At 44.1% G+C, this 26,557-nt stretch overlaps 1 protein-coding gene across 3 annotated transcripts in view; it reads right to left on the minus strand.

Annotated features, from left to right (window-relative positions):
- adgrg2a (adhesion G protein-coupled receptor G2a) overlaps window positions 1-26,557 on the minus strand; it is a 35,400-nt gene that overhangs the window by 2,088 nt on the left and 6,755 nt on the right. For 2 of the 3 annotated variants that reach the window (XM_023950251.2, XM_023950250.2), the window contains exons 6-35: window positions 25,276-25,320; window positions 25,060-25,113; window positions 20,828-20,989; window positions 19,539-19,586; window positions 19,399-19,460; window positions 17,396-17,482; window positions 17,287-17,327; window positions 17,077-17,210; window positions 15,909-16,020; window positions 14,591-14,649; window positions 14,456-14,503; window positions 14,311-14,378; window positions 14,188-14,231; window positions 14,053-14,077; window positions 13,947-13,981; window positions 13,711-13,835; window positions 13,521-13,638; window positions 6,266-10,305; window positions 6,093-6,172; window positions 5,874-6,010; window positions 5,670-5,802; window positions 4,802-4,954; window positions 3,383-3,517; window positions 3,198-3,240; window positions 3,018-3,121; window positions 2,810-2,934; window positions 2,473-2,741; window positions 2,296-2,395; window positions 1,439-1,725; window positions 1,268-1,369 (exon numbers count right to left, since the gene is read on the minus strand). In XM_023950251.2, coding sequence (XP_023806019.1) covers window positions 1,268-1,369; window positions 1,439-1,725; window positions 2,296-2,395; window positions 2,473-2,741; window positions 2,810-2,934; window positions 3,018-3,121; window positions 3,198-3,240; window positions 3,383-3,517; window positions 4,802-4,954; window positions 5,670-5,802; window positions 5,874-6,010; window positions 6,093-6,172; window positions 6,266-10,305; window positions 13,521-13,638; window positions 13,711-13,835; window positions 13,947-13,981; window positions 14,053-14,077; window positions 14,188-14,231; window positions 14,311-14,378; window positions 14,456-14,503; window positions 14,591-14,649; window positions 15,909-16,020; window positions 17,077-17,210; window positions 17,287-17,327; window positions 17,396-17,482; window positions 19,399-19,460; window positions 19,539-19,586; window positions 20,828-20,989; window positions 25,060-25,113; window positions 25,276-25,320 — 6,975 coding nt within the window. The remainder of the gene's footprint in view (window positions 1-1,267; window positions 1,370-1,438; window positions 1,726-2,295; window positions 2,396-2,472; window positions 2,742-2,809; window positions 2,935-3,017; window positions 3,122-3,197; window positions 3,241-3,382; window positions 3,518-4,801; window positions 4,955-5,669; window positions 5,803-5,873; window positions 6,011-6,092; window positions 6,173-6,265; window positions 10,306-13,520; window positions 13,639-13,710; window positions 13,836-13,946; window positions 13,982-14,052; window positions 14,078-14,187; window positions 14,232-14,310; window positions 14,379-14,455; window positions 14,504-14,590; window positions 14,650-15,908; window positions 16,021-17,076; window positions 17,211-17,286; window positions 17,328-17,395; window positions 17,483-19,398; window positions 19,461-19,538; window positions 19,587-20,827; window positions 20,990-25,059; window positions 25,114-25,275; window positions 25,321-26,557) is intronic. The other variant, XM_078938936.1, reaches the window with a different exon arrangement.

Genomic DNA, 26,557 nt, shown 5'->3' on the forward strand with positions numbered 1-26,557 from the left:
GGGCGGGGTTGCTCCATCCACATCAATAGTCCCGCACACTATTTACAGGTAAATTTTTAAAGAACTCCTGCCGCTCTGCATAAATTATGTTCTAGAAAACGACACAGGTTTTCAGAATTTAGTTACAAACGGCATCATCATCATTTAAAGAGCACTGGGAACACTTTGGACAAGCATCAGAGGACGATCGGAGCGGGACTTTAGACATTGGAGGTCAGCATTCAGCTAGAACAGGGTGGGTAAACTACAGCCCAGGGGCCATATGCGCCCCGTCAAGCTATTTGATCTGTCACCCCAAACTGGATTAAATCATATTAATTTTTGATTTTCCCTGTAATGTTGGTGTCTACCCATAGATGGTGCTCTACAAATAAACTGACCTTTGTCTGGGTGCAGAAAGATACTCTGCATTCATGGGGTGTTGGAAGATGTGTTTTTCTTTTATGGTCATGTGCATTTTCCGAGTTGGAGAATCATTTTTCCAATAATTCCAACACCTCATGAAAGTTTGCATTTTTTCATGACTGACATAGACTTATTGATGCAATTGGCAATAAAACAGTTTAAAAATCAAAACTCAAAAATGTTCTGTTTTAATGTATATCAGTTTTCAATCAAAATGAAAGTGTGTCTTCAACCAGATTCTATGTTATGTCTTTCTCTAATGAGGTGGATTACCAAAATACACCACGCCTCTGGTTCGGCCCTAGTGACAAATTTTAGAACTCTTTGTGGCCCAAGACTCCAAAAGTTTGCCCATCCCTGAGCTAGAACCTCATCAGCCAGCAGTTTAGACTCTGTTAAGCTGTTGGTTCTGATTTTATTCAACATCAAACTGCAGTTGTTGAATTTCTGTGAAGAATTCCTCTGTTTCTAAATTACAGACAAATAACTTGTTTTCATTAGAAACATGACAGAAAAAGCTGTTCTGATCCAGACGAACAGCTTTTAGAACACAACTGGCTCCAAGTCCACCCTCCGTCTGACGCGACACCCACTCATTCATAAAACAGCTTTTACTCTGAATCCAAACGGCTGCTGAAGATGAGACCTTAGCTCATTAATCTGTGACTTCTTTAACATTTATGGAGCATCTTCCGAATATTCTAATGGGTTTGGAGGTCTATTTATAGTGAACATGTTTGTATTCAGCTGAGCACCCAAAGGTGCTGCATGAACACAGCACAAATCGCAGAAATCAGGTGCTTTGATCGTCTGCCTTCCAAACATGCAGCCTGAGGGAAAACACAGAACGCAGAAAACCCACCTTGGTTCTCCGGCAGCCGCAGTTTTCCACAGCAGAAGTATATTCTCCACTGCCTGCGGACATTCTCCTTCACGGCACAGTGGAAAACAAAAAGAAAGAAACCTGCAGCAGAGAGATTCATCCGTTAAACAAGCACAAACATACGGATAAAAGCTGCAGAAACAAACTCACCCAGCAGGGAGTTGAAGATGGAGAACAGGTAGAAGAACGGTAAGCGGAGCGGCCCCCAGGCGAACAGAGCGAAGCCCCAGGTGAGGCCGAGCAGCAGGACGAGGCCGATGATGCTGCGCATGTCCGTCATCATGCTCCTGTTGGGGGACTGATTTTGGGGGTTCTGCTTCTTGATGCGGGACAGCTGGTACATGACCACGATGAAGACCAGCAAGCACAGAACAAAGACCAGCAGGAAGTAGGCCACCACGCCCACGTAGAAGGCGGTCTCATTACGCAGCCAACAGCTGGAGGACGAGAGATGAAACTGCAATGAATGATTCCTCATTTCACATCAATAACTGAGGGTTTGTCCCATCTGTCAGATTTTAGCCACACTTTCTTCAGTGTGAACCCACATTTTCCCAACAGCCTTTGCTGCATTTCCTGGAGTCCTAAACTGATTTATTTAGCGTTCTCCAGGCTGTTTGGTAAGGGTTACATCTCACTAGGGTGCAGTTTTTTAAAGGGCATAATTGTCAATACACTTCCAAAAACCTAAACGTGAGAAGAATTTGACCCATTTGGTGCAAAAACTGGAATTATGAACAAATATTTACTCAAAAATAAAAATCCTTCCTGAAATAGTCAGAGTGAAACATCTCAAATTACGATTAATTTCGTTTGACATTTGCTGACTCCGTAGTTTTTCTTTCTTTACATTAGAAATAAACAATCGCATGTTTGGTTTGGTTTCTATTTACAACTTCTGATTTTTTACAGTTTTTAATGTGAATCTTCATTCAATTATTGAACCTAAGTCACTAAAATACTAAATCCAAGCATCTGCAGAAAAGAAGTTCATTTTGAAGTCTTACAAGTCATTCCCGGTTGCGTTTGTGTACTTGTCAAATCCCACAGGGCCATAGTTATCTTTGTCAACAGCTATCACAACAACCACCACAATCAGAGGGATGCCTGCAAACCACAGCAAAGAAACAGCATCAGCTTCAGGAAGAAAGCAACCAAAAAAGCCCAACAGGAGGGTCTCTTACCCCATCCCATCAGTGAGAACTTCAGCATGTATTTATTGAGGTACGGTGTGAACACTCGAATGATGCTCAGGTACATGTGCAGCGCCTCAAGTCCCGCCCACGTGAAGGATGTGAGCAGGAAGTAATGCAGGAAGAAGGCAGTGCTAATGCACAGCCCGACTGCATCGAAAAGCGACAGCCAGCTGTTCAGCAAAAAAACCAGGTTGAGCAAGAGGAGGGACAAGGAGAGCTGGACCAGGATCTTAGCAGGAATGTCCCGGAGCAGGATCCTGCACAGAAAAGAGCCTCAGAGTCTGCATGTTCCTCAAAGAACGGTCAGCTTTGACCAGATCCTTACGGGAACAACAGATACGTCAGCAGGGTGATGCTCAGAAAGATGGAAGAGATTCCACAGCCGATGTAAGTGATGTAGGTCAGAATTTCTGCATGCTGCTTGTCCATGATGCCTTGTCTGGACAAATCCTGTGTGGACATTCAAGGAGGAAGAGGAGAAACATCAAATGAGTCAGTGTGGTGCGAACACCAGCATGCGAACCAACACTCACCAGCAGGACTGCAAATGAGGTCAGGTGGTTGCAGCTACAGATTGTGTAGGAGTCTGTGACGTTGACCACAAAGCAGCCGTCGGATCTCCAGCCTCCTTTCTCACCTTTACAGAAAAAAAACATTTTTGAATGATTACTGTCAGTTTGCATACCTCTAAGACAAATAGGACAGGCCCTCACCATTCAGGGTATAATCCCAGAACACACAGGTGACGTCGGTTATCTGCAATTTTAAAAAGGAATCAAATTGAAAGAGGAGCCAATTCTATTGTAGGCCTTTACTGTTACTAAATTAAATATAAAATGATTCTGATATTCTGAACAACATTCATGTGTTTATTGGTTTTCCAAAAGCAAAGACTCACCTGTGGGGTGAAGTTTTGGTTTTTGGGGTTACTGATGGTAAAACTAATATTGTCTTTCAAGTTGCTTATTGACAGGTTGGCCACACTGGTTCCCAGAATTTGACTGACAGTGGTCTGATTATTCAAAAGAATGTCCTGGAAAACCAGAAAGCAGAAGATAAAGAGGCCTTTGGTCAGTAAATGCAGCATTAGAAGCTCATGTAGTTGGAATCAACCAACCAAACAACCAGCCAGCCAAACAACCAACAAACCAACCGACCAACCAAACAACCAACCAACTAAATAACCAACCAACCAACCAATCAGCCAGCCAAACATACAACCAACCAACCAACTACATAACCAACCAACCAAACAACCAACCAACCAGCCAAACATACAACCAACCAACTACATAACCAACCAACCAACTAAACAACCAACCAATCAACCAACTAACTACATAAGCAACCAACCAAACTACCAACCAACCAACCAGCCAAACATACAACCAACGAACCAAATAAATAACCAGCCAAACATACAACCAACCAACTACATAACCAACCAACCAACCAAACAACCAACCAACTACATAACCAACCAACCAACCAACTAAACAACCAACCAACTAAACAACCAACCAACCAACCAGCCAAACATACAACCAACCAACCAACTACATAACCGACCAACTAAACAACCAACCAAACAACCAACCAACCAACCAGCCAAACATACAACCAACCAATTACATAATCAACCAACCAACTAAACAACCAACCAACCAACTACATAACCAACCAACCAAACAACCAACCAGCCAAACATACAACCAACCAACTACATAACCAACCAGCCAACTAAACAACCAACCAACCAAACAACCAACCAACTAAACAACCAACCAACTAAACAACCGACCAACTAAACAACCAACCAAACATACAACCAACCAACCAACCAACCAACCAACCATCTAAACAACCAACTAAACAACCAACCAAGTAAACAACCAGCCAAACATACAACTAAACAACCAGCCAACCAAACAACCAAACAAACAACCATCTAAACAACCAACTAAACAACCAACCAACTAAACAACCAACCATCTAAACAACCAGCCAACCAAACAACCAAACAAACAACCAAGCAAGGACTTCATTTGTAGTGCTCCTTTTATCGACATGTAAAGAACACAAGGTGCTTGACAAATAATGCTCAAACATTTGGTTAGACAATACAACAGACTAAAAAAAAACATTCAAAGATGAATATACGGTGGTCAGAAACACTGTGGTGAATAGCCTGAGAAGGCACTGAGTAGACTAAAAGATAGAAAGGATAAAAATGTACAGATGATAAAACATAAGAGCCATAACATGCTTCAAAGCTTAAAAAAATGTAAAAGTGAATTAAATGAATGATGTCATGTACCTGAAAGAAGGAGTTTTTGGTATAGAACATGAACTGGACCCTGTTGGCATTCAGCTGCTCTTTAGGAGTGAGACCAGATGTGAGGGAGCTGGGCAGAAACACCGACCCCGGCAAGGAGGCGGCCCTCTTGGACCGGATGCTGCTGGGGGTGAACTGAAGGCACAAAAACACCAGAAGACGGTTGAAATATAATATATACCCCAAACTCTTCTTTGACCAAATACTGATTCCTACAGAACATTTCCTTGATTGCTGCCTTGCTTTTCTGCAGTGGCCTGGTAAAATTTACCTGCAGACTTTTGCTCTGAATGTTGTTGGTTTTTGCTGTGCTGGTTTGTGATGTGATGTTTCAGGTTGCCTTTTTTTTTGCAAAAACTGCAACTTGATGACAAACACCAACTTGCCTCCCGTTGACGCCTGAATTTAATTCCAGTTATAAAAATAAAAATGTCAATTATGTTTTTAGTTTGATGTCGATGCTAAATTAAGTTTGGTTTGGAACAGAAGCTGTTTGATGCATATTTGCATCAGTCGCCGTCAAGGGTTCAATAATCGTGGAAGAAAAAAACAACCCTCCTGTACTCATTTAAAATAAAAATGATGTCAGAATGGTTCCACAAACCAAGACTTTGAAGGAATATTAGTCTCACACTAAACACGCATTTACATGAGTGCTGTGATTGGTTAAACAGCCTGTAATTACTGACTGACTGCATGGCACAAAGGACAACCTGCCCATAGTGATGGACAGGTCGGTGTTCACGGATGTAGCCAACAATGCCGCAGCATTTACCAAAAACTGTTTGTGGATGAAAGAAGTCTCTTCATAGGGCAGCACACAGACCTGACAGCACCAAAGGTCAGTTACCTGAAAAGACGTTTCCACAAAGTTTGTCCCATCCACGGTTCTGACCGTCAGCTCTAGTGACGATGTTGAGAGGGTTTCTGTGTCTCCACTGACTTCCAGCACAACACCGAGCCTCTCCACCATCCTAATTAACCTGTAATCAGGAGCTAAAGGAATCACAAACCAAGCCAGCTTTGTGTGTGATGCTGTGAACTCTCTTCACACCTGTTAGAGGATCCAGAAAGAGCTGATAAATTAGCATCCAGAAGGTTGCTAATGACTTCAAGAGCCTTTTGTCCAATGGCTTTGGAGATAGAAGGGCCCTTCAGGGCTTCATCCAGGGCCTTCACCACATCAGAGATCTAAAAAAAAAAAGATTAGTCACAAAGCAAAACTAAAATTGACAAACCTCATTTGAATCTCTTAGCTTTGCAGACACTTTACCTGAGAGACGTTGAGCTGAGAAGGATCTTTAGTAATGTTTGACAGAGTATTTAGTTGGGCCTCTTCTTTACTGGGTGTATCTTGATGAGTCAATAAAGAACATCCATCTCAAAATTTAGGTTTTATTTTTTCACTTTGGAAACAAAACAAAGAAATGTCTTCATTTTACGTACTAGATGTAACAGCATTTGCAGCTTTTGCCGTGGTTGTGCTTGCTGTGGCTGGATTGGTGGTGATTGTAGTTGTTAGAGGTGCGTTGACTCCTGTTTTTGTGGTTTTGTGAATGCTCCCTCCATTTATTGTGAAGTACATGTTTGTGTTGACTGTGGTTGTGTCGGTGGTTTGCTTACTCATTGAAACCTGGGGGGGCTCAGTTGTATGATTGGACTTCAAAATGTCTACATTGGAGTCTTTTGTAGGCATGGTTTCAAACTTCTGTGTAGCAGCTGGGGACACAGTTGTGTTGATGCTGACTGTTTTTGTGAAGTGCTGTGGTGTACTGGTGGGTGCAACCGTTTGACTGCAAGTGATTGTCTTATTTGGACAATCAGAAGTAAGAGCAGGTGCAGGGGTCGTGTAACCGCTGTTGGCCATTGTCTCATTGTCAGCTGTGTCATCGCTGCCAAGAAATGCTGTTGTTGTGTTGTTGACTGTGGAGTTACTGCTGTGTGTGTGTGTTGTTGTCTCATATGTAGTTGGAGGATTGTTGGTGGTTGTTGTGTTGTATACTATTGTGTAACTGCTACTGGCTCTTGTTGTACTGTGTGTTAGGGGACTGCTGTCCAGTGTATGATTTCTTGTTGTAAGGTTATTACTAGGTGTTGTAGCATATACTGTTGTGTTACTTTTTCCTGTTGTGTCATATTTGGTTGTCGAACTGTTTCTTGTCGTATCATCAGTGGGGACATTTTTGCTGATTAAAGTTAGATTTGCAGGTTTTGTGAAATTGTTGTAGTTTGTGGTTGTATTGTAAGTTGTTGTGGGGTTTTGTCTTTGGATTGCAACATTTACTGTTGTGTAGCTGTTTAAAGGAGTTGAAACATTTTGTTTTGGGTCATTCTCAGTTGTAAATGAATTAATTGTTGTGTAGCTGCTTGTGTCTTGACTTCCATTATACTCTTGTGTGTAATTGGTACTCAAAAAAGTAGTGTGTTGTGAGTCTGTGTAACTGGTTGTTGGGGTGAGTGTAGAACTTATTGTTTCAGTTGTTGAACTGTTGTATAGTGCGCTTTTGTTACTGGCATTGCTGAAATTGTGAGCTGTTGTGTTATTTTGTGTTGCTGTTGGGTCACTGTTAAAAGTTGTGGTATCGCTGTTGGATGTTGTGTACTTGCTAGCTTCTCTACTTTCATTATACTCTTGTGTGTAATTGGTACTCAATAAAGTAGTGTGTTTTGAGTCTGTGTAACTTGTTGTTGGGGTGAGTGTAGTACTTATTGTTTCAGTTGTTGAAGTGTTGTATAGTACACTTGAGTTACCGGCATTGCTGAAATTGTGAGCTGTTGTGTAATTTTGTGTTGCTGTTGGGTCATTGTTAAAAGTTGAAGTATCACTGTTGGGTGTTGTAATGGACTCTGTTGTGTATTTGCTTGTTTCTTTACTTTCATTATACTCTTGTGTGTAATTGGTACTTATTAAAGTAGTGTGTTCTGAGTCTGTGTAACTGCGTGTTGGGGTGAGTGTAGTGTATAGTGCACGTTCGTTGCTGACATTGCTGAAATTGTGAGCTGTTGTGTAATTTTGTATTCCTGTTGTTTTACTATCAAAAATTGTGTTATCACTGTCGAGCATTGTGCTGTCCCCTGTTGTGTAGTTGCTGCTGAGTGTTGTAACATAAGTTGTAAGATTGTTACTGGGTGTTGTGTCATTGTTTCCTGTTGTGTAGTACCCTTTTGTGTAAATGTTTCTTGGTGTAGTGGTATTGCTTTCAGTGTTAAGGTTTTTGCTTATGGATGTAGGACTTTCAGTTGTTGTGTACTTGTTAATAAATGTGGTAGTGTTGTGTGTCACTGTACTGATTTGGCTAGTTGTGATGGAAATGTCATGTTTTATAGTTAAATTGTTTACTGTTGTGTAGCTGTTAAAGCTAGTTACATTATTGTGTTTTGTCGAGTTTGGAGGGGTTGAAACTCCAGTTGTGTATTTGCTGGTTTTTCCATTGTTCTCTTGTGTGTAATTGTCACCCATCTGTTGTGAGTCTGTGTGACTGGCTGTTGGGGCGAGTGTACTAATTTTTTCTGCTGTTACTAAATTGCTGTATAGTGCACTATTGTTGCTATGGTTTGTAAAATTGTGGACAGTTGTGTGATTTTGTGTGGCTGTTGTTTCAGGGTATGCAGTTGTGTAAGCTGTTATGGTATTAGGTGTTTTATTCAGGGTTGTATAATTATATTCTGTTGTCGATTTGTAATCCGGTGGTGGGCTTGTGGGTTCTGATAGAGAGTTGTTGTTTGGTGGCGTTGCGTTGCTAGGTTTTATGTATTCATCAGTGATTTCAGATGAATTTTTAGTTGTGTTGTACATTTTGGTTGTAGTTCCATGTAATGTTGAGGAATTTCTGATTGTTGTAGTTAGAAATTGGACTCCTGTGTAACTAATATTAGTAGTGGAGGTGTCATTTTGTGTTGTGTGACTGCGAGGGGTAAAAGGACCATTTGTTGTGTAGCTTTCAGTTTTGTTGTACACACCTGTGCGATTAAAGGGTACTTTTGTTGAAGTGGATTGTTGTGAATGTGTATAACTGGCCAGGGGGACGAGTGTGGTAGTTGCTGTTTCAGTTGCTCCTGAGCTACTTTGTGGCATTGTGTAACTTTTTGTGACTGTTGGGTGAATAGTACCATTAATAATACTAGTTGTTGATGCAACAGGGACTGTGGAGGCACTTCTCTCAAGAGCTGTTGTTGCATTAATTGTGTTATTCTTTCCGTGTGTTTTAGTGTAAAGTGTTGTGTCATTGTTGCTTTGTGTTGTACCTTTTGATGATGTTTCATTGTTGTTCGGTGTTGTACTGTAGGGAGTTGTGTTCATGTTGCCGGGTGTTGCACTGTAGGGTGTTGTGTTCATGTTGCTTGGTGTTGCACTGTAGGGTGTTGTGTTTATGTTGCCGGGTGTTGCACTGTAGGGTGTTGTGTTCATGTTGCTTGGTGTTGTACTGTAGGGTGTTGTGTTCATGTTGCCGGGTGTTGTACTGTAGGGTGTTGTGTTCTTGTTGCTGGGTGTTGTACTGTAGGGTGTTGTGTTCATGTTGCTCAGTGTTGTACTGTAGGGTGTTGTGTTTATGTTGCCGGGTGTTGCACTGTAGGGTGTTGTGTTCTTGTTGCTGGGTGTTGTACTGTAGGGTGTTGTGTTCATGTTGCTCGGTGTTGTACTGTAGGGTGTTGTGTTCATGTTGCCGGGTATTGCACTGTAGGGTGTTGTGTTCATGTTGCTGGGTGTTGTACTGTAGAGTGTTGTGTTCGTGTTGCTGGGTGTTGTACTGTAGGGTGTTGTGTTCATGTTGCTGGGTGTAGCTGTGGTGTGAACTAAATCATTGTTAGCTTGCGTGGCAGCATTTCCTATTGTTGTGTGTTTGCTTGTGGCAGCAGCTGCAGTGTGCTCTTCTGTTGACTCGTTGCTGGTTTTAGTTGTACTGAATATTTGGGAATTGTTGCTGGTTTGTGTTACATTCTTATGTTGTGTGTAATCCTTGCTTGTTGTCATCTCATTTTTTTCTGTTGTGTAGTTGTTATTCAGAGATGGGATAGTACTTTGTGTTGTGTAATGTTGAGACAAAATAGGTCCAGTTTCTACGGAAGAGCTGGTCTTGTCCCCTGTTGTGAAGTCGTTTGGATCTGTTGTGTTGATATCAGCAGTTGAATCAGCAATTGTTTGTGACTGTTTATTGTGTTCTCTTGTTGATTGTGACACAGTTGTTTGATTAGGAGTTTTGGTTAAGCCTTCATCTGTGGTTGGTGTGTGTGGGGGGGGCAGAGGAGTAGTGTTAGCTACATTTTTATGTGCTGTTGGGATGCTGTCTGTGTTTGTTTGCAGGACTGGTTGTGATGTTGCTGATGGTTTAGAGGTCAGATGTGTTGAAAGGGTCGTGGTCTGTGTGTTTGTTGTGTTGTTCAGTGTGGGTTCAGGAGATGTGGTGCTCTGACTTGGAGGTTGTGTTTTGTGTAGCTGTGGAGGGCAAATGTCAGTCAGGAGAACAGCCAGTGTCTCTCCAGCCTCACTGCAGAAGAACAAAGGTTACAACTCACTTTGGGTAACAAACAAACTGTCCATCCATTTCTGAACCTGTAACAGCCCTTTAGGGGTCACGGGGTCGCGGAGCCTATCCTAACAAACATACTTTTAAATAAAAATGTAAAATATATATAAACTAGAACTTACAGCTGCTCCAAGAGCACCGTTCTTAAAAATATATACAATTATTGCTTTTGTGGCCAATCTACCGACAATTTTCCGACACTATCATTTTTAAAAATAACATCATAATTTTAAGATAAGATAAGATAAGATAAGATAATCCTTTATTAGTCCCACGATGGGGAAATTTCCTTATTGCGGCAGCAGTACAGGAACAGAGAGCAGTATGTAAAAGAACTCAACTCAACTCAACTTTATTTATAAAGTACTTTAAACAGAACAAGGTTCACCGAAGTGCTGAACAACACAAAAATTAATAAAAGCACATGAAAATATAAAGCATAAAACACATAAAATAGGTCCGGATTCCAACTCAGTTAAAAGCCAAAGTGAAAAAATATGTTTTAAGAGCAGATTTAAAAATACTAAGTGAGTCTATCTGTCTGAGGTACAGGGGCAATTCGTTCCAGATATTTGGTCCGAAGACTGAGAAGGCTCCGTCACCTCTCAGTTTTCTCCTGGTCTTCGAGACGACCAGCTGTGTCTGATTTGTGTCTGAAGAAAAAGACTATGGAGTAAGTATAAACACCTATACAGTGATCCCTTGCTATATCACGGTTTACTTTTCACGGTTTCGCTACTTCACGGATTTGGATTGTGCATTGTGTTCTGCATTCTGATTGGCTAAAAAGTCACTCAGCGAGTAGCTCAAGAATGGGACCCTTTGATGAGCCGTTCATTACAGTTCTCCAACATAATCGATAGGGGCATGTCGGTGTAAGAGGGTCTTTAGCAAAGAAGAAAAAAGAGCGACAACAACTGCCTATCACTATGTTCCTCTCCCGAACAAACACACCTGCAGCTGCACCGCGGGCTTCAAAAGGAAAAAACGCTGCAGAGGATGCAGCGGCTCAGTATGAAGAGCAGTGAAAAAGAAGACCGGAGTCACTCTGTCCCACTGTACTTTTTTATTTTTTTCATAATCATTTTAAATTTTCCTCCGTTTAATCCACTCGGGTCGCGGTGGGCGGGGCTAATCTCCGCAATTTAAAGCCTTTTGTTTTTATCGATGATTGAAATTATTATTTGACAGCACACTACACAAGTTATTTGTTGAAAAAACGTTTCTAAAGTACTTTTATTTTTTAAAAAACAATTGATTTAGCCTGTTAAATGGTTTGTTCTTTCTTTTCAATGTATAATAGTGAATTTCATTGTATAATAATTGTAAAAAAAATAAAGGTTTCCACTTCACGGGTTTCGCTTATCACGGGTTCTATTTGGAACGTAACCCCCGCGATAATCAAGGGATCACTGTATACACAATATATACGCATACATTCCAAAATATTGCACAGGATGATCATATGATCGGTTATTGCACAGGGTAAGATAGGACAGAGTCGACGATGTTGATTAACGTGGTTCACTGGGAGCAGCTAAGGTTGTGAAGTCTGATGGCAGAAGGTAGAAACGACCTGCGGTGTCGCTCCTTTTAAGTCTTGATTCAAATTTCACAAAGGATTGGTTTATTTTAAAGTTATCAAACTGATAACTGATACTGAAGATCACAGGTCGGTCAACAGCCTCCGTGGAAATAACAAACTTGGGCGTCAAGAACCGAGAAAGAACAGACACAAAGACCCCCACACCCCTGAAAGCGGTAATCCCTCCAGGCCAGGGCTGTTCTGAGGGATCAGTTTTTATCTTCCTGTTTTGACACAGAGGGAACTGAGGAACATGTCCTCAGAGAATGAAACAGTACCCAGCCAAAGCACCACATCCACAAGAACAAACAACAGCAGCTTTTGTCTCAAACATGTGAGTTAGCACTAAATGTTACACGGAAACAAGCTAAACCGGTGCTGCACAAATGTTCCTCAACTTATTAGCAGAATCTGGGTTAAAACTTGCCCAGAGTTACAAACATTAACCCTTCATCTGCCAGATTCTTCCCTTCGTCTCTTTGTCTTGATCTCCCACACTGTAGCTTTCTAGGTCAGCAGCCTCCTGCCGACACTGACTAACCCTTTTCTACTCAGCTGGTTCCACTTCTAGCTCGGATCTTGGATCTTAGAACCAGATATTTTCCTTCCGTCACTTAACACCAGCTGCTGGCTCTTAAAGACGGTGCTTGATGAACACCAGCGATTTGATGGACCGCAGTGAAGAAGCACGTCTGTCAGGTTGGTGGCTGTAAATGTGTCATAAATCGAATTTGACAGATTGTATTTCCTCAAACATACTCTCCATTCCTTTGCTTGGTAACGGGTTCTTGAGCAACGCCATAAACAGATCGGCCATTTGTGGAAGTGGAACCAGTTTGGAAGTAAAACAACACACACAAAATACAGTTTTTTCCAGAATGAAAATTCAAAGGTCTTTTTGCAGAGTTTGGCTAGGGGTGCAACTAATTTGTGATTATTTTAAAAATATTAAAGCTCCTATGTTTGTATTTTCCCACTGACAACTAATTTCTCTTTGATAAGGATATTCTGATCCACACAAACTAAACTGAGGTTCTACTCCCAGAACATAGAGCCACCAACAGTTAGTGGCTGCAGCCCAGTGAAATACAACAGCAGATCCTCAGATCAGAGCTGTTCATGTGTGTGGAATCGGCATTTGTTGGGATGTGTTGCCATGCTAGGAAAGATCATCTGTTAGGCAAATTTTATTCTTTCCATTACCAAAGGTGTACCACAAGGATCAATTCTAGGACCACTTTGAATGCACTTTTTCCATAGATTTTAAACTGCATTTGCCTTTGCAGCTGACAACGTGGAATATCTATTTGTTACTTTAAACCTTTAATGTAGTTCAGGTCAAATGTGTAACCTTAAAACCTCTTAAATGCCAACAGTTTCCAGAAAAATTAAGGTATTGGAATGACCTGCCAGGATTCTGAACTTAAAACAGACGGAGGTCATTTTTCGACCAAAAACAGCCATTCATCATCCTGGAATCGCCGTCAGTGACAGAGACACGCTGACGGGAAAACTCACACTGTCAGTCATTGAGGTAAAGCAGCAAAAACCTTTTTCTCAAGAAAAAGGCAGACTTTGTTCAGAGTTTTACCACAGAGGCAGGGTGGGGTCGGCCTGGCACATGTCTGAGGACTGCAGGTCACTGGTCACCCAGGTGTAGTTGGACTCCAGTAATGTTTGCAGAGACGAACCAGCAGGACCGCACACCACTGAGGGGGCACAGACAACCCAGTCAGCGGCAAATACCTTAGGGGTCTAATGGGGAAAACATGCTGACTAACTCATGCGAGTGAGGGGCATTTCAATCTGAAGGTTTTGTTTGTCCATGATTGTCTGCACAGTCTGTTTGAGGGCGCATTCGTCCACCGGTCCAGACATCTCCACAGTCACCATGCAGCTGTGTAACCTGGAGAGCAGACGGGGGCCCTTTAATGCTGCTCCTTTAAACTGCGCTGAAGATTTCAGAATAAAGCCCTTTTGCTCATGAGCCCATAGAAAGACAGAACAGGACTCGTACCTTTCCGATGTTCCATGACATTCCAATCGAATGGCCTAGATAAGGAAAAATTGCCCATAAATAACAGGTCAGTTCACAGCTTAATCCTGAAATCGGTCCAATTTACCTGGTATTTCAGCATCATATGGCACCTGAGGACAAGAAGGTTCTCACATTTATTTCATATTTAACATTAAGATGCCAAATGATTTAGCATGTCTAACAACAATTATATTAGTGCATAAATCATTTAGAGACTTACGGTGACAGAGATGAACACGAACCGGCCAGAGGAGGCTGTAAGAACTGCAGAAACAAAGTCAGTCACACTACATGTTGTATTTCTCTCTATTCAAAAGAAATGTGTTCATTAAGATAGACTAACCATTTCTTTGAGGGTCTCAACCGTGAGATTTTCTTTGCTAATGTTGAGTTTCATGGCATAAAAATGACCTAAAGGCAAAGTAAAAAAGTCATATATGACCTGAGTTTGCAGCTTCAGGACGTTTTTGTGCTGTTTTTTTTCTTACTTGTAGATTTGCAGAAAGCAGCGCAGTCACAGAAGCGAGGCGCAGGCTCTAAGGCACAGACGACAGGTTTACAGAAATGCATTCATCTGAGATTAGGGATCAAGGGGGGGGGGGGGGGGGGGGTCAGATACATACTACTGCAGGAGGAGGACCCGGGTTTAGAGAGCGGCTGAAAGTCCGGCTCCAGGACGGAGCTGCAGAACACATGTCGTTCAGGTTGAGATGATTGACAGCCAAACGCATGTAAATTACACCAAACATCCAATAATAACTATATTAATGTATGTCTTTTTTCAGCATGTTTCTGTTGATCTACTGCGTTTTATCTTTAACTCATAAAATGTATTTTATCACATAAATATTTGTTTTTGTGACTATTTTTTACCATAATTTTACTTTTTCACACCCTACTTTGTTCTGTATAATAATGATGGTTTGTGATCAGACTGAGTACATTCACTAAATGTTGGCAAAGTTTGATCTCAACCAGACAACAGTGATCTCTGGTGGATCATTTCTGCAAAGCCAGCTGTGAATGTTGATCAGTAACTGTATCCAAAGCTTTTCCAAGAATTCAGCTCCATAAAAGTGAAAATCTGACAATTTGTGATTATAGATCATGGATCTGTGAATCTGGGATCATGGATCTGTGAATCTGGGATCATGGATCTGTGAATCTGGGATCATGGATCTGTGAATCTGGGATCACAGATCTGTGAATCTGGGATCACAGATCTGTGAATCTGGGATCTGGGATCATGGATCTGTGAATCTGGGATCACAGATCTGTGAATCTGGGATCTGGGATCATGGATCTGTGAATCTGGGATCATGGGTCTGTGAGGGATCCATCTCGTCTGAAGTTAGCAAGGTTTTTTAACAAGACAGAAAAAAGATCCAATGCTGATCAGAACACAGTTCAATTATATAGTAATCAATGATTCAGCCGGAGGCAGAAATACAGCCAAACATGAATTTAAATACATGTCAGCATAAAGAACTATACTTTTTATGAACTTGTTTATTTCTTTTTTCCCATCCAGTGTATGTTTTACTCTAAATTGATTAGATATGTATATAACGTTTTTCCAGTCCTTCGTAATGGAAGCACACACATGAAGCAGCTGCAGCTTTTGGCAGAAGATGCTTGGAGGAGCCGATGGGTCGTATTCATGCCTAACAAAGACCTGCAGTAATCCTGCATGTTTAATCCACAGGAAGTGGACGCTTCTGTTATTTACACAGCTGATTCCGTCAACACTTGAGAAAATGCTCAACTAAACAAAAGCAGAACGTATGCCATCAGAAAGATCTCTTTTACCTCACGGGCCAACACTTGCCTTGTTTATAGTCCTACCAACAACCTTACAATGTCGGTAACCATGACAACCCACCTGATTAGCCTGACAAAATCCTATAATACAGGTTAAAAAAGCAAAGGTTTTCTGCTCACCATGTGATGCTGGAGTGAGCGTTGGAGCGACAGATGTCTTCCAGAGAAGACGTGGACATGCATGTCACAAATCTGCCTGTAGATGGCGACAAACCCTTACAAAGATTCTGACCTGGAACCAAAGAAAACAGTGTAAACGGACTGAACCGGTTTCCTTTTTTCAATCACTTGGTTGTTTTAACATGATTTTGACTGAATTCCAGCTGAATCCACTCTGCATGTGTTTGCATGCCTGATCCCTGTTCTTACATCATATTCGCTGGATGCAAATAAGATGAGAAGAGTTTCCCTATTGTATCACAAACAGACAGCAAACAGTAGTTTGTGTGCGAAAACTGGCGTTGGAGCAGCTCAGACGTAAACTAAAGCCGGAGCTGTGGAGGTTTCTGTCTCACTATCATGCAAAGCTGCAGTCTGCAGCTCGGATATGCCGACACTGACAGGGCATTTTGTTTGAACCTGTTAAATGTGACGTTTAAGGACTCAGAAGGACTTAAACTGGAGTTTTGAGACCTGGCTTTGAACCTGCAGGTGACTGGAGCTTCTGCCTTCTTGTTAAGTTTTATTTCTTTTGCTGAGAGAACTTTGTCTGCTCTGTGGGAACCTGCCAACGGGGGATTGGGACATTTTCATTTAACATTTTTACTTTGAAAAAAACAATATGCAAATCACAAAGCCACCTATCAAACTCACTGGTGTCTCTTTGCCATGTGATGCAAAGCAACGTACATCTATTCTAAGTGTCTGTAGGGTTAGCGTCCACGTGTTACACTTTTCCTTATTTTATTTTATTTTTATTTAACCTTTATTTACCCAGGAATTGTCCCATTGAGATTAAGAATCTCATTTTCAAGGCAGTCCTGGCTAGGGGGGAAACAAAAAATTACATTTACAATAAAAATGTTAACATTAAAAACATAAAATAAAGTTTAAGTTAGAAGTGACTTTCTCCTCCAATCTCAGCCTAGATATAAAAATATTCAGAGGAATGAGTTCTTTTAATTTCCAGCTCTTTTGTAGAGTGCTCCATGTGGGGGGGGGCAGAAAAGACAAAAGCCTTTTTTCCCAGTTCTGTACGGGCAAATGGAACATCAAGCAACAGATGGTCATTGGAACGCAGATGAAGCTGCAAATGGATTTCCAGGGAATTTAGGAGAAACTGACTCACCGACTCGCTCCACCTCAACTGTGATGTTTGACATCATCGGTCGTGCCGATTGCTGCAGGGCAGACTCTCCAATGAGCTGCAGGTCGCATGCTGACATAGTGCCATTGAGCAGCAACAGGACGCCGCAGGTTGTTCTGAAAGCGTGTGCATGACTGTGAGGAAAAGGTCATGTGACATACCTGTGAAGCCAGAGAGAAGCCCTCCTTTTACCTGACGCCAGCATTTGAAGATGAGCAGGACACGTTCAACACCTGCAAGCAGACAGAGTTAACGCTTCCTGATGGCAGGAACTGGAGGTGGGAACATTTTAAAGGCTGACCTGGATGTTCCCGCCGCCCCGACAGAAATCTGTGAAGTTCGTTGGCTGTGTGTTGGTGGCTTGATCACAAACAAAGGTCTTACAAACCTAAATGTCAGAGAAAAATCCAGATATTTCCTTCAGTATCTTTCAGTTAATTCAAATAGAAGATATTTTATAGACAAAGTCATGAGTTAAATCATTTAATGCAAGCGGAGAGGATGGTTCTGTGTGTGTGTGTGTGTGTGTGTGTGTGTGTGTCTGGGTGTGTGTGGGTGTGTTGTTAACACTGTCTTGGTGATGTAAAGCATTTACTCTTGCCTGGTAACATCATGGAAACATTAAAGGATGTCAGAGTTTATTATCGCCTCTCAGTAAATCGGGTTTTAAAGGAACAAATAAAATATCACTAGAAAGGTCACAGAAGTGCTTCTGTCCTGTTTTACGTGGAAACTAACCAGTTTATAATTTTTTACAACCTCAAAATACCTTCAAGTTGCCAAAGTTATCTGATGTTAAAAATAAAAAGCCTCAGTTACATGAACAAGAGTTGACATTAAAGCCACGTGTGGCGTTGTGCGGCCTGCAAACCGCCCCCGCCATGGCCATCTCCTGACCCGTCCCCGCCATGGCCATCTCCTGACCCACCCCCCCCATGGCCATCTCCTGACCCCCCCCCGCCGTGGCCATCTCCTGACCCACCCCCCCCATGGCCATCTCCTGACCCCCCCCCGCCGTGGCCATCTCCTGACCCGCCCCCGCCGTGGCCATCTCCTGACCCGTCCCCGCCATGGCCATCTCCTGACCCACCCCCCCCATGGCCATCTCCTGACCCGCCCCCGCCGTGGCCATCTCCTGACCCGCCCCCCCCCGTGGCCATCTCCTGACCCACCCCCGCCATGGCCATCTCCTGACCCGCCCCCGCCATGGCCATCTCCTGACCCGCCCCCGCCATGGCCATCTCCTGACCCGTCCCCGCCATGGCCATCTCCTGACCCCCCCCCGCCATGGCCATCTCCTGACCCCCCCCCGCCGTGGCCATCTCCTGACCCGCCCCCGCCATGGCCATCTCCTGACCCGCCCCCGCCATGGCCATTTCCTGACCCGCCCCCGCCATGGCCATCTCCTGACCCGTCCCCGCCATGGCCATCTCCTGACCCGCCCCCCCCCATGGCCATCTCCTGACCCGCCATGGCCATCTCCTGACCCGCCCCCGCCATGGCCATCTCCTGACCCGCTCCCGCCATGGCCATCTCCTGACCCGCCCCCGCCATGGCCATCTCCTGACCCGTCCCCGCCATGGCCATCTCCTGACCCGCCCCCCCCATGGCCATCTCCTGACCCGCCATGGCCATCTCCTGACCCGCCCCCGCCATGGCCATCTCCTGACCCGCTCCCGCCATGGCCATCTCCTGACCCGCCCCCGCCATGGCCATCTCCTGACCCGCCCTCACTGGCTAAGCGGCTGCTACACGCCCATCACTTTCGTAGCTCGTTATGCTAACGCAGTTAAAACCTTTAAACTTTCAAACCAATACTGTTCCCAAGTAGCTTCCCAATGACGCTCGAGGATTTAGGAGGCCATAGATCCAAATCTTGAGGGGTTTTTATTTGTTAAGGTCAGAAGGGTGTTTTTTTTATTCAAAATAGTGACCTCTTTCCGAGGTGAAAGGTCAACAAAACTTTGGTTATGGTTGTAAACATTAGCTGGTGGCGACGAATGTCATTCAAAATAAACAAGGATATAAACGGAATAAAAGTTTTTTTCACTTTTGAAGAAGCCGATGATCAGCCAGTAAGAGAGGTCTCTATGGGGGTGGGGCTGCTAAAACGAACCAGAACCAGAGCAGGTCGGATGACCCGAGCTGTCAGAACTTCTGCTAAGCTTCCATTGAAACCTCTATGAGGAACCACAGGGTGGAATGCTGCTCCTCATTCTCACACCTGCTAAACGAGTTTGGAGCTAAGATTTAAATACAGAAAGTCTGACAGAAACACATCAAAGGAGAAAAGGCCACACCCACCACGTCCTGAAGATTTCCATGTGCTTCGGCCTGCGCAGTGACAGACATCCAAAAATAAGCACCTGTGAGGAGAACACAGCTGAAATCAGCACGCACACCTGTACACAAGCTCTGATTGGACAAAAAGGGGTCAGATTTACTGTCATTTGAGCAGAGCTGCCGCGTGTCACACTTCAGCACAGGTGGATCTGTAACAGAAGAGAACGGGTGAGGGGAACGGGTGAGGGGATCGGGTGACGGGAAAGGGTCAGGGAAACGGGTGAGGGGAACGGGTGAGGGGATCGGGTGACGGGAAAGGGTCAGGGAAACGGGTGAGGGGAACGGGTGAGGGGATCGGGTGACGGGAAAGGGTGAGGGGAACGGGTGAGGGGAACGGGTGAGGGGAACGGGCGAGGGGAACGGGTGAGGGGATCGGGTGAGGGGAACAGGCGAGGGGATCGGGTGAGGGGATCGGGTGAGGGGAACGGGTGAGGGGAACGGGCGAGGGGATCGGGTGAGGGGATAGGGTGAGGGGAACGGGTCAGGGAAACGGGTGAGGGGATCGGGTGAGGGGATCGGGTGAGGGGATCGGGTGACGGGAAAGGGTCAGGGAAACGGGTGAGGGGAACGGGTGAGGGGAACGGGCGAGGGGATCGGGTGAGGGGAAAGGGTCAGGGAAACGGGTGAGGGAAATGGGTGAGGGGATCGGGTGAGGGGATCGGGTGACGGGAAAGGGTCAGGGAAACGGGTGAGGGAAACGGGTGAGGGGAACGGGTGAGGGGAACGGGCGAGGGGAACGGGCGAGGGAAACGGGTGAGGGGAACGGGTGAGGGAAACGGGTGAGGGGATCGGGTGAGGGGATCGGGTGAGGGGAATGGGTGAGGGGATCGGGTGAGGGGATCGGGTGAGGGGAACGGGTGAGGGAAACGGGTGAGGGGATCGGGTGAGGGGATCGGGTGAGGGGAACGGGTGAGGGGATCGGGTGACGGGAAAGGGTGAGGGGATCGGGTGAGGGGATCGGGTGAGGGGAACGGGTGAGGGGAACGGGTGAGGGGATTGGGTGAGGGGAACGGGTGAGGGAAACGGGTGAGGGGATCGGGTGAGGGGATCGGGTGAGGGGAACGGGTGAGGGGATCGGGTGACGGGAAAGGGTCAGGGGAACGGGTGAGGGGATCGGTTGAGGGGATCGAGTGAGGGGATCGGGTGACGGGAAAGGGTCAGGGAAACGGGTGAGGGAAACGGGTGACGGGAAAGGGTCAGGGAAACGGGTGAGGGGATCGGGTGACGGGAAAGGGTCAGGGAAACGGGTGAGGGAAACGGGTGAGGGGATCGGGTGACGGGAAAGGGTCAGGGAAACGGGTGAGGGGAACGTCACTGAAGCAGTGACTGGATGAAGGTTTTGTTCTTCCATCTCCTGCATTTAGAAACTATCTGCAGTATGCAGACAAACCTGAATTCACAGATCCATCAGCGGCATTTTGTTTGGCAGCTGCACTCATGCTTGGACTGATGTGTGTGCTCGAGGCAAGCTGATTGGCTGCAGTTGTGATGGGGGGCGTGGTTAACCTGGCTGTAGATGACTGGTTGGGTGTGCTGGGTGTGGATTTCCAGTCTGAAAGCAAAGCAGCGTTGTGGGTCAGACTTCCTGTTGTCTTTCCTTGCTTCAGAGTGGAGTAAGGTCAGAGTTAGGAAATAAAAAGTCTTTGTCCCCCCACACACATGTGATTATTAGACATTTAAAAGCATCACGCATTAACAGAAGAAACACAGAAACCAGATCAGGACATTTCACTGCATAGGGAGAAACCATTAAAGTGGCATTAAGTTGAAAAGTAATTGCCCCCCTCCTCTCAAACCCCCTACTGGTTGTGGTGACATCATCTGTTCCACATCCGAATCCTGACCCCACCTCCCGTCGTTTCATCTGAATCTTTGGATCTGTTCTGAGGTTCTCGGGCTTTGGTTGGTCCCGGATCATCACCTGAGAGGATCGTTGGTTTCTTCCTCAGGTGTTTCCATCATTTTTCTTACGTTCTCTTTCCAGGTTTTCAACTCCTCAGCTGTTTCTGCTCTGTCTGCTGATTTGATCATATAGTCTTATATTCTGAGAATTCCCCTTCCGTGTTTGGACTTTCCTGCTTCTACCGTTTAGTGTCGCTCTGCACAAAACCAGAATCCACAAGCAACGTTTTTATGCCATAACAAAACCTAATATTTCCTTGAATGACTCTTTTGCATGGGTTTTCATAACCTGAGGATTTCTCTCATAAACAATGAACCTTTCCATATTTAGTGACAAAATGACCCATTTACTCAGATGATTAAAGGTTTTGGAAGTATCCAGTTGCAGCAGACAGATCAATAAGAAGTCTGCAGCATAAAGCAGAAGGCCATTTCCTGACAGCGTTCCTGAGTTTCTGCCGTCATTCTGCCATGTTTTGGCAGGACGCTGTAATTCAGAAGAAAAGCAGCCCATAAAAGGATTTCCATCGTGTCTGAAAGCGTCTCTGCGTTTTTATGAAGGCATAACTCTTCAGAAACGCTGCAGCAGCTTTTGGATTTGCTTCCTTCTCTGGTGAAGACCTGGGGCCTCATTTCTAAAACTTTGCGTAGGATTTGCGTCAGAAGTGGCGTACGGATGAAACATAGGACGTGCGAACGCACAGAAATATTCGGATTTATAAAACCGTGGGCACGCACATCCTACGCATCTTTCCCTTAATAAATCACAACCAATTCTAAATGCAGCGCAGCTTTTGCGGCCTCATGACACGCCCATAGTTGCCCATAAATAGTCCGTGAAACGCCCACAAATGAATATTCATTGATTGCGAAACCATGGCAAACACCGAGAGGAAATCAAAAAAACTTAACTTCACTCAATGTGAAGTTGAAGTTATCGTTGGCGAGGTGGAAAAGAGGAGAAAAGTGTTGTTTGGAGGGCACAGTGTGGGCATTACTAATGCCGAAAAGCTACGTGAGTGGCAAACGCCGTTAATGCTGTAGCCTCACAACCTCGGAGCGTGGCCGAAATAAAAAAGAAATGGTCGGACATCAAAGTCGAGGCAAAAAAACGTCTGGCGCTGCATCGCCAGAGTGTCTCTGCCACGGGGGGGAAGCTGACCCCTCTTGATGAGAGACAAGCGGCAAGAATTGGGGAATCCCTTTTAAGTGGAGTGGTGACTGAGGCGGAGGGGGACGCCGACGCGCCAGATGCACCGGGTGACACCCCCCCAAAAGCCCGCAGAGGTCCAACAGGACGGCTCGAGGAAGTCAGAACCGGCTCATAAACCACTCGTCCTCGTTTGTCAGCAAGTCTTCTTGCTGTCTAAAGATGCGTTCACTCTGAATTCTTCCATTTGCCACATCTTCTAAGAGCGCCAGATCAGCCATTGTGTGTCATTACGCATTGTGATGGGGCATTTTATTTCCCTCCATTTAATTACATCTGACAAGCTACAGATGTCGATAATAATCCACGTGGAAATGGGAAATTGATCAGCAAATGTAATTTCTTGTTGCTGTATGTCACATTCAGACATGCATACATACGCCAGACATTGTATGGTGTATGTATGAATACCATAATTCTGTAGCTTATGAAGAAATGTTTTACTATGAAAACAACTTTCCCCAGTCGACAATTAGCACATCTGTCCGTCCGTCCGCACGCCCGCACCTATTCCTGCTCCGCCAGACGGACACATTGACGAGAATATCAGTTTTGTACATTATTTCGTTCTGTTAACTATATTATTTATGAGGATGAATTGCACAACATGCCAATATTGCAGAACATATTTCACTTTTCTTTTTGAAAATAAGTCTTCATTTGAATTAATGAAGTTGTAATTTTCGTTTGATTGATTTTTTTTCCCACTGCTGATCGATCAAACGGCTGTTGGTGTAGCTGTTAATTGTCAGACTTGCTTTGTGAAGTCTTCATGTTATTTCTGAGAGGCAGTATTGTCATTTTCACTTTCACGCGTTTGTTCCATCTGCCGACGGCGTCGCCGTTTCTCCTTTCACCCGTTTTTGTGCGTACGCCTGGGTCAGAGCTTGAAGGACCGCACATTTTCCCGTCAAGTTTGCTTTTTATAAATCTCAACTATTGCGTAGAACAGGGGTGGGCAATTCCAGGCCTCGAGGGCCGGTGTGTCTGCATGATTTCCAGATAGTCTTGCCCTACTCATGGCTGATTACCTGTTTCAGGTGTGTCCATCCAATTAGAACATGCCAGAGCAGGGTATGCTGGAAAACGTGCAGGAATGCGGCCCTCAGTGCCCACCTCTGGCGTAGAGAGTGGCGCACGCCTTCTTTTGTGCGTACGCAACGTTTATAAATGAGGCCCCTGGTCTTTCTAAAACACGGCCCAGCCTTCACCTGTGTGTAATGTTTCCAGGATCTGCCAGGATGTGCAGGAAAACGCTACAGGAACCATGAAACCAGAATCCGCCTGTTAGCACGTGAATCTGCAGGATCCATCAAACTTTCCTTCAAATATCTCTCATATTCTAACCGTAAGAGCTTTCCATGCAAAGATTGCCATGATAAAAACCCTGTGTCCCTGATCTAACGTCACATGTTACCAATTTACTGCTGGTGGATGGAAGTCCTCCATGTCTTTACAGAAACATCCCATCATCAGATGCACCTGCTAAAATAGCCACTGCAGGTCACAAACCTGTAGAAACTTCTGGAAGGAAGCCTTTCTAAAGGAGCTTACATCTGCAGATTTGAAGCTTCAGGTATATGAGTCAGTTTAGAGCAGTGTTTTTCAACCTTTTGTGAGCCACGGCACACTTCAACCTCGACAAAAATCCCGCGGCACACCGGCATTCAAAAAAAAAAAAGAAAAAAAAAAAGGAGAAACTCGTAGTCTGTATTGATCTACAGTCCCTTCATGATCTCACATGCATTTTTGTGATAATTGTGGCAGAAAAAGCTGGAAGCTGCAGCTGTTTTTTTAAAGATGTAATAAAAGTTAAGTTAAAAGATTTAAAAACCGTTTGATTTGTGGTCGTTGTGGTTTCACGACGTTAAGAGGAGATAGTCGTGCACCCAGACGCTCACACTGTCACTTTAATAACCAAATGCATCATGGGAGATGTAGTTCAATAATCCGCCGAACGCAGACAGACTAGCGTCTCTGAGCTTCATTGTTTTGTTCACTTGTTCCACGGTCCGACACCGGATTCTGTGGAAAACTACACCGCTAAAGACGAGCTCTAGCTGGTATTTTTGTTAGAACTGAGCGAATTTTCAGCAGAATTCAGAACAAGGAAGTGAAGACTTTAACCACTTCTGATTGGTCAGACTGATGACATGTGATTAAGATCCCAAGAATGATTGGTGGAGACAGTTAAAGGGGCGGAACATTTCCTAACAGCTAAAGCTGCGGCTAAATCGCGGTATCGTCATCCTTATCAAAATGTATTGAATAGAATCAAATAAACACAAAGAAAAAAGTATTTTATGATCTTTCATATTCCCAATTTCTTAGTGTTTTATCAGGGCCTGTTGGGATAAACAAAGAACTGAAATCCTGGAGATGGGAAATGTTTTTAGATCAGTTAATGAGGGCAATTTCCCACGGCACACTTGACCATCTCCCACGGCACACTAGTGTGCCGCGGCACACTGGTTGAAAAACACTGGTTTAGAGTAACCAGTCTTTCTTACCTGGAGAAAAAACCCGAGATATTCCAGGACCAGTCCATGGACCAATTGTAGCTCCTGAAATAGTCAATTAAAACTGGTTTTATGCTGCTACAGGTGGTCATGTCAACAATACTTCAGATTTAAGCAAAATGAAACTACTGAGGTGAAAATGCTTTAGATTTTCTGTTCTTTAAGGCAAAGTGAGCTGTAGAGCATGTATGAAAGGTAGAACCGCACCTGAACTCTGGTGGCTTCCTGCTTCCCGCCGAAAGCGTTTTATTTCTACAAGACAAACAGAGACATGCAATACTCAACATGTAACATGCTCTAAGGACATGCACTGCTGGACAAGAGGAGGTGTGGCATGAGCAGAGCGTTCATCGACTTCCTGTTTGAACCTCACAGAAATGTGGGTTTGCTTTTCCTCAGCAGTAAGACAAAGTGACTGTAGACTGGTCAGATTCTTAAGGACCACATTTACAGGCTAAAGGGAATGATAAATGTTCTTTTGTTCAGTCTATGATATGTTTTCGAGCCATCCCAGAATCTGACACAAACCCAGAAAGTTGCACTTTTACGGGATACCTGTCAAAAAGAAACGGATGCAGAAAGACAAAACTTTGCACAGAATGTAAATACATTTAGATTTACGTTTAACATGTATTCCAGACAGACATGTCAAACCTAAAACCATGATACTTTTGCAAAGTTGAACTCAAATTCTTCATTTGTTCTCAGCTTTGTCTTTGGGAATCCGTTCCCTCATGCAGCTCCTCCAAAGACCTCGAGAGGAAGGTTTCCAAAGGAAGCGGTTTTCTGCTGCTTCACGTTAAAAGTCCAATTTTACTCTAAACATTAACATTCATAGTCATTTAGAACAAAACTCAAGTTTGCCCATATTCGTTTGATTGGCAGGTGGGTGGACTTAACAGGGGTTTTATGCAGCGCCTGGTTGTTGCTGAGGTGGCTGGAGTAACCTGTAGTCAGGGGCCACCCCACTTCCAGCTTCATCGTTGCCGTACAGATCCAGCAGATGACGCCAGAGCTGATGTGGTCAGCGTCCATCATGTGGTCGTTCATGGTTTCTTTACTGACTGTAAAACCGCCTTGTTTTAAAAGTTGGGCTGAAAACGGTCACAACATTTGAAATTTTGGATCATTAATTGTTTCATTTCTTTAGAAAAATGCAATCAAGTGAAAATGTCGTCTTTGGATTATAGTTTATAAAGGTTTACGACGAGGAAACACTTTTTTTTGAGTATTCTGTTCTGAGTTTAAAAAACAATCGTCTCATGATTGATTTTTCACTTTGAAACTGCAATAAATGACATGACAAACAAACGGTCATTTCTATAACTTCAATGTGATCCATTTCTGAATCAACAGGATGTTTGCGTGACTTCTTCCAGGGTTTGGTCTCTCAAGTTCACAGGTTTCAGTGAAAGATCATTGACAGCAGAAAGAGGTGCATGCTGGGAAACATACAGCACACATGCTGCTCTATGTTTCAGAGGGAACA

This window comes from Oryzias latipes, chromosome 20, assembly GCF_053564925.1.
Source record: "Oryzias latipes strain Hd-rR chromosome 20, Olatipes_Hd-rR_3.1".
In the NCBI taxonomy this organism is placed as follows: Eukaryota; Metazoa; Chordata; class Actinopteri; order Beloniformes; family Adrianichthyidae; genus Oryzias; species Oryzias latipes.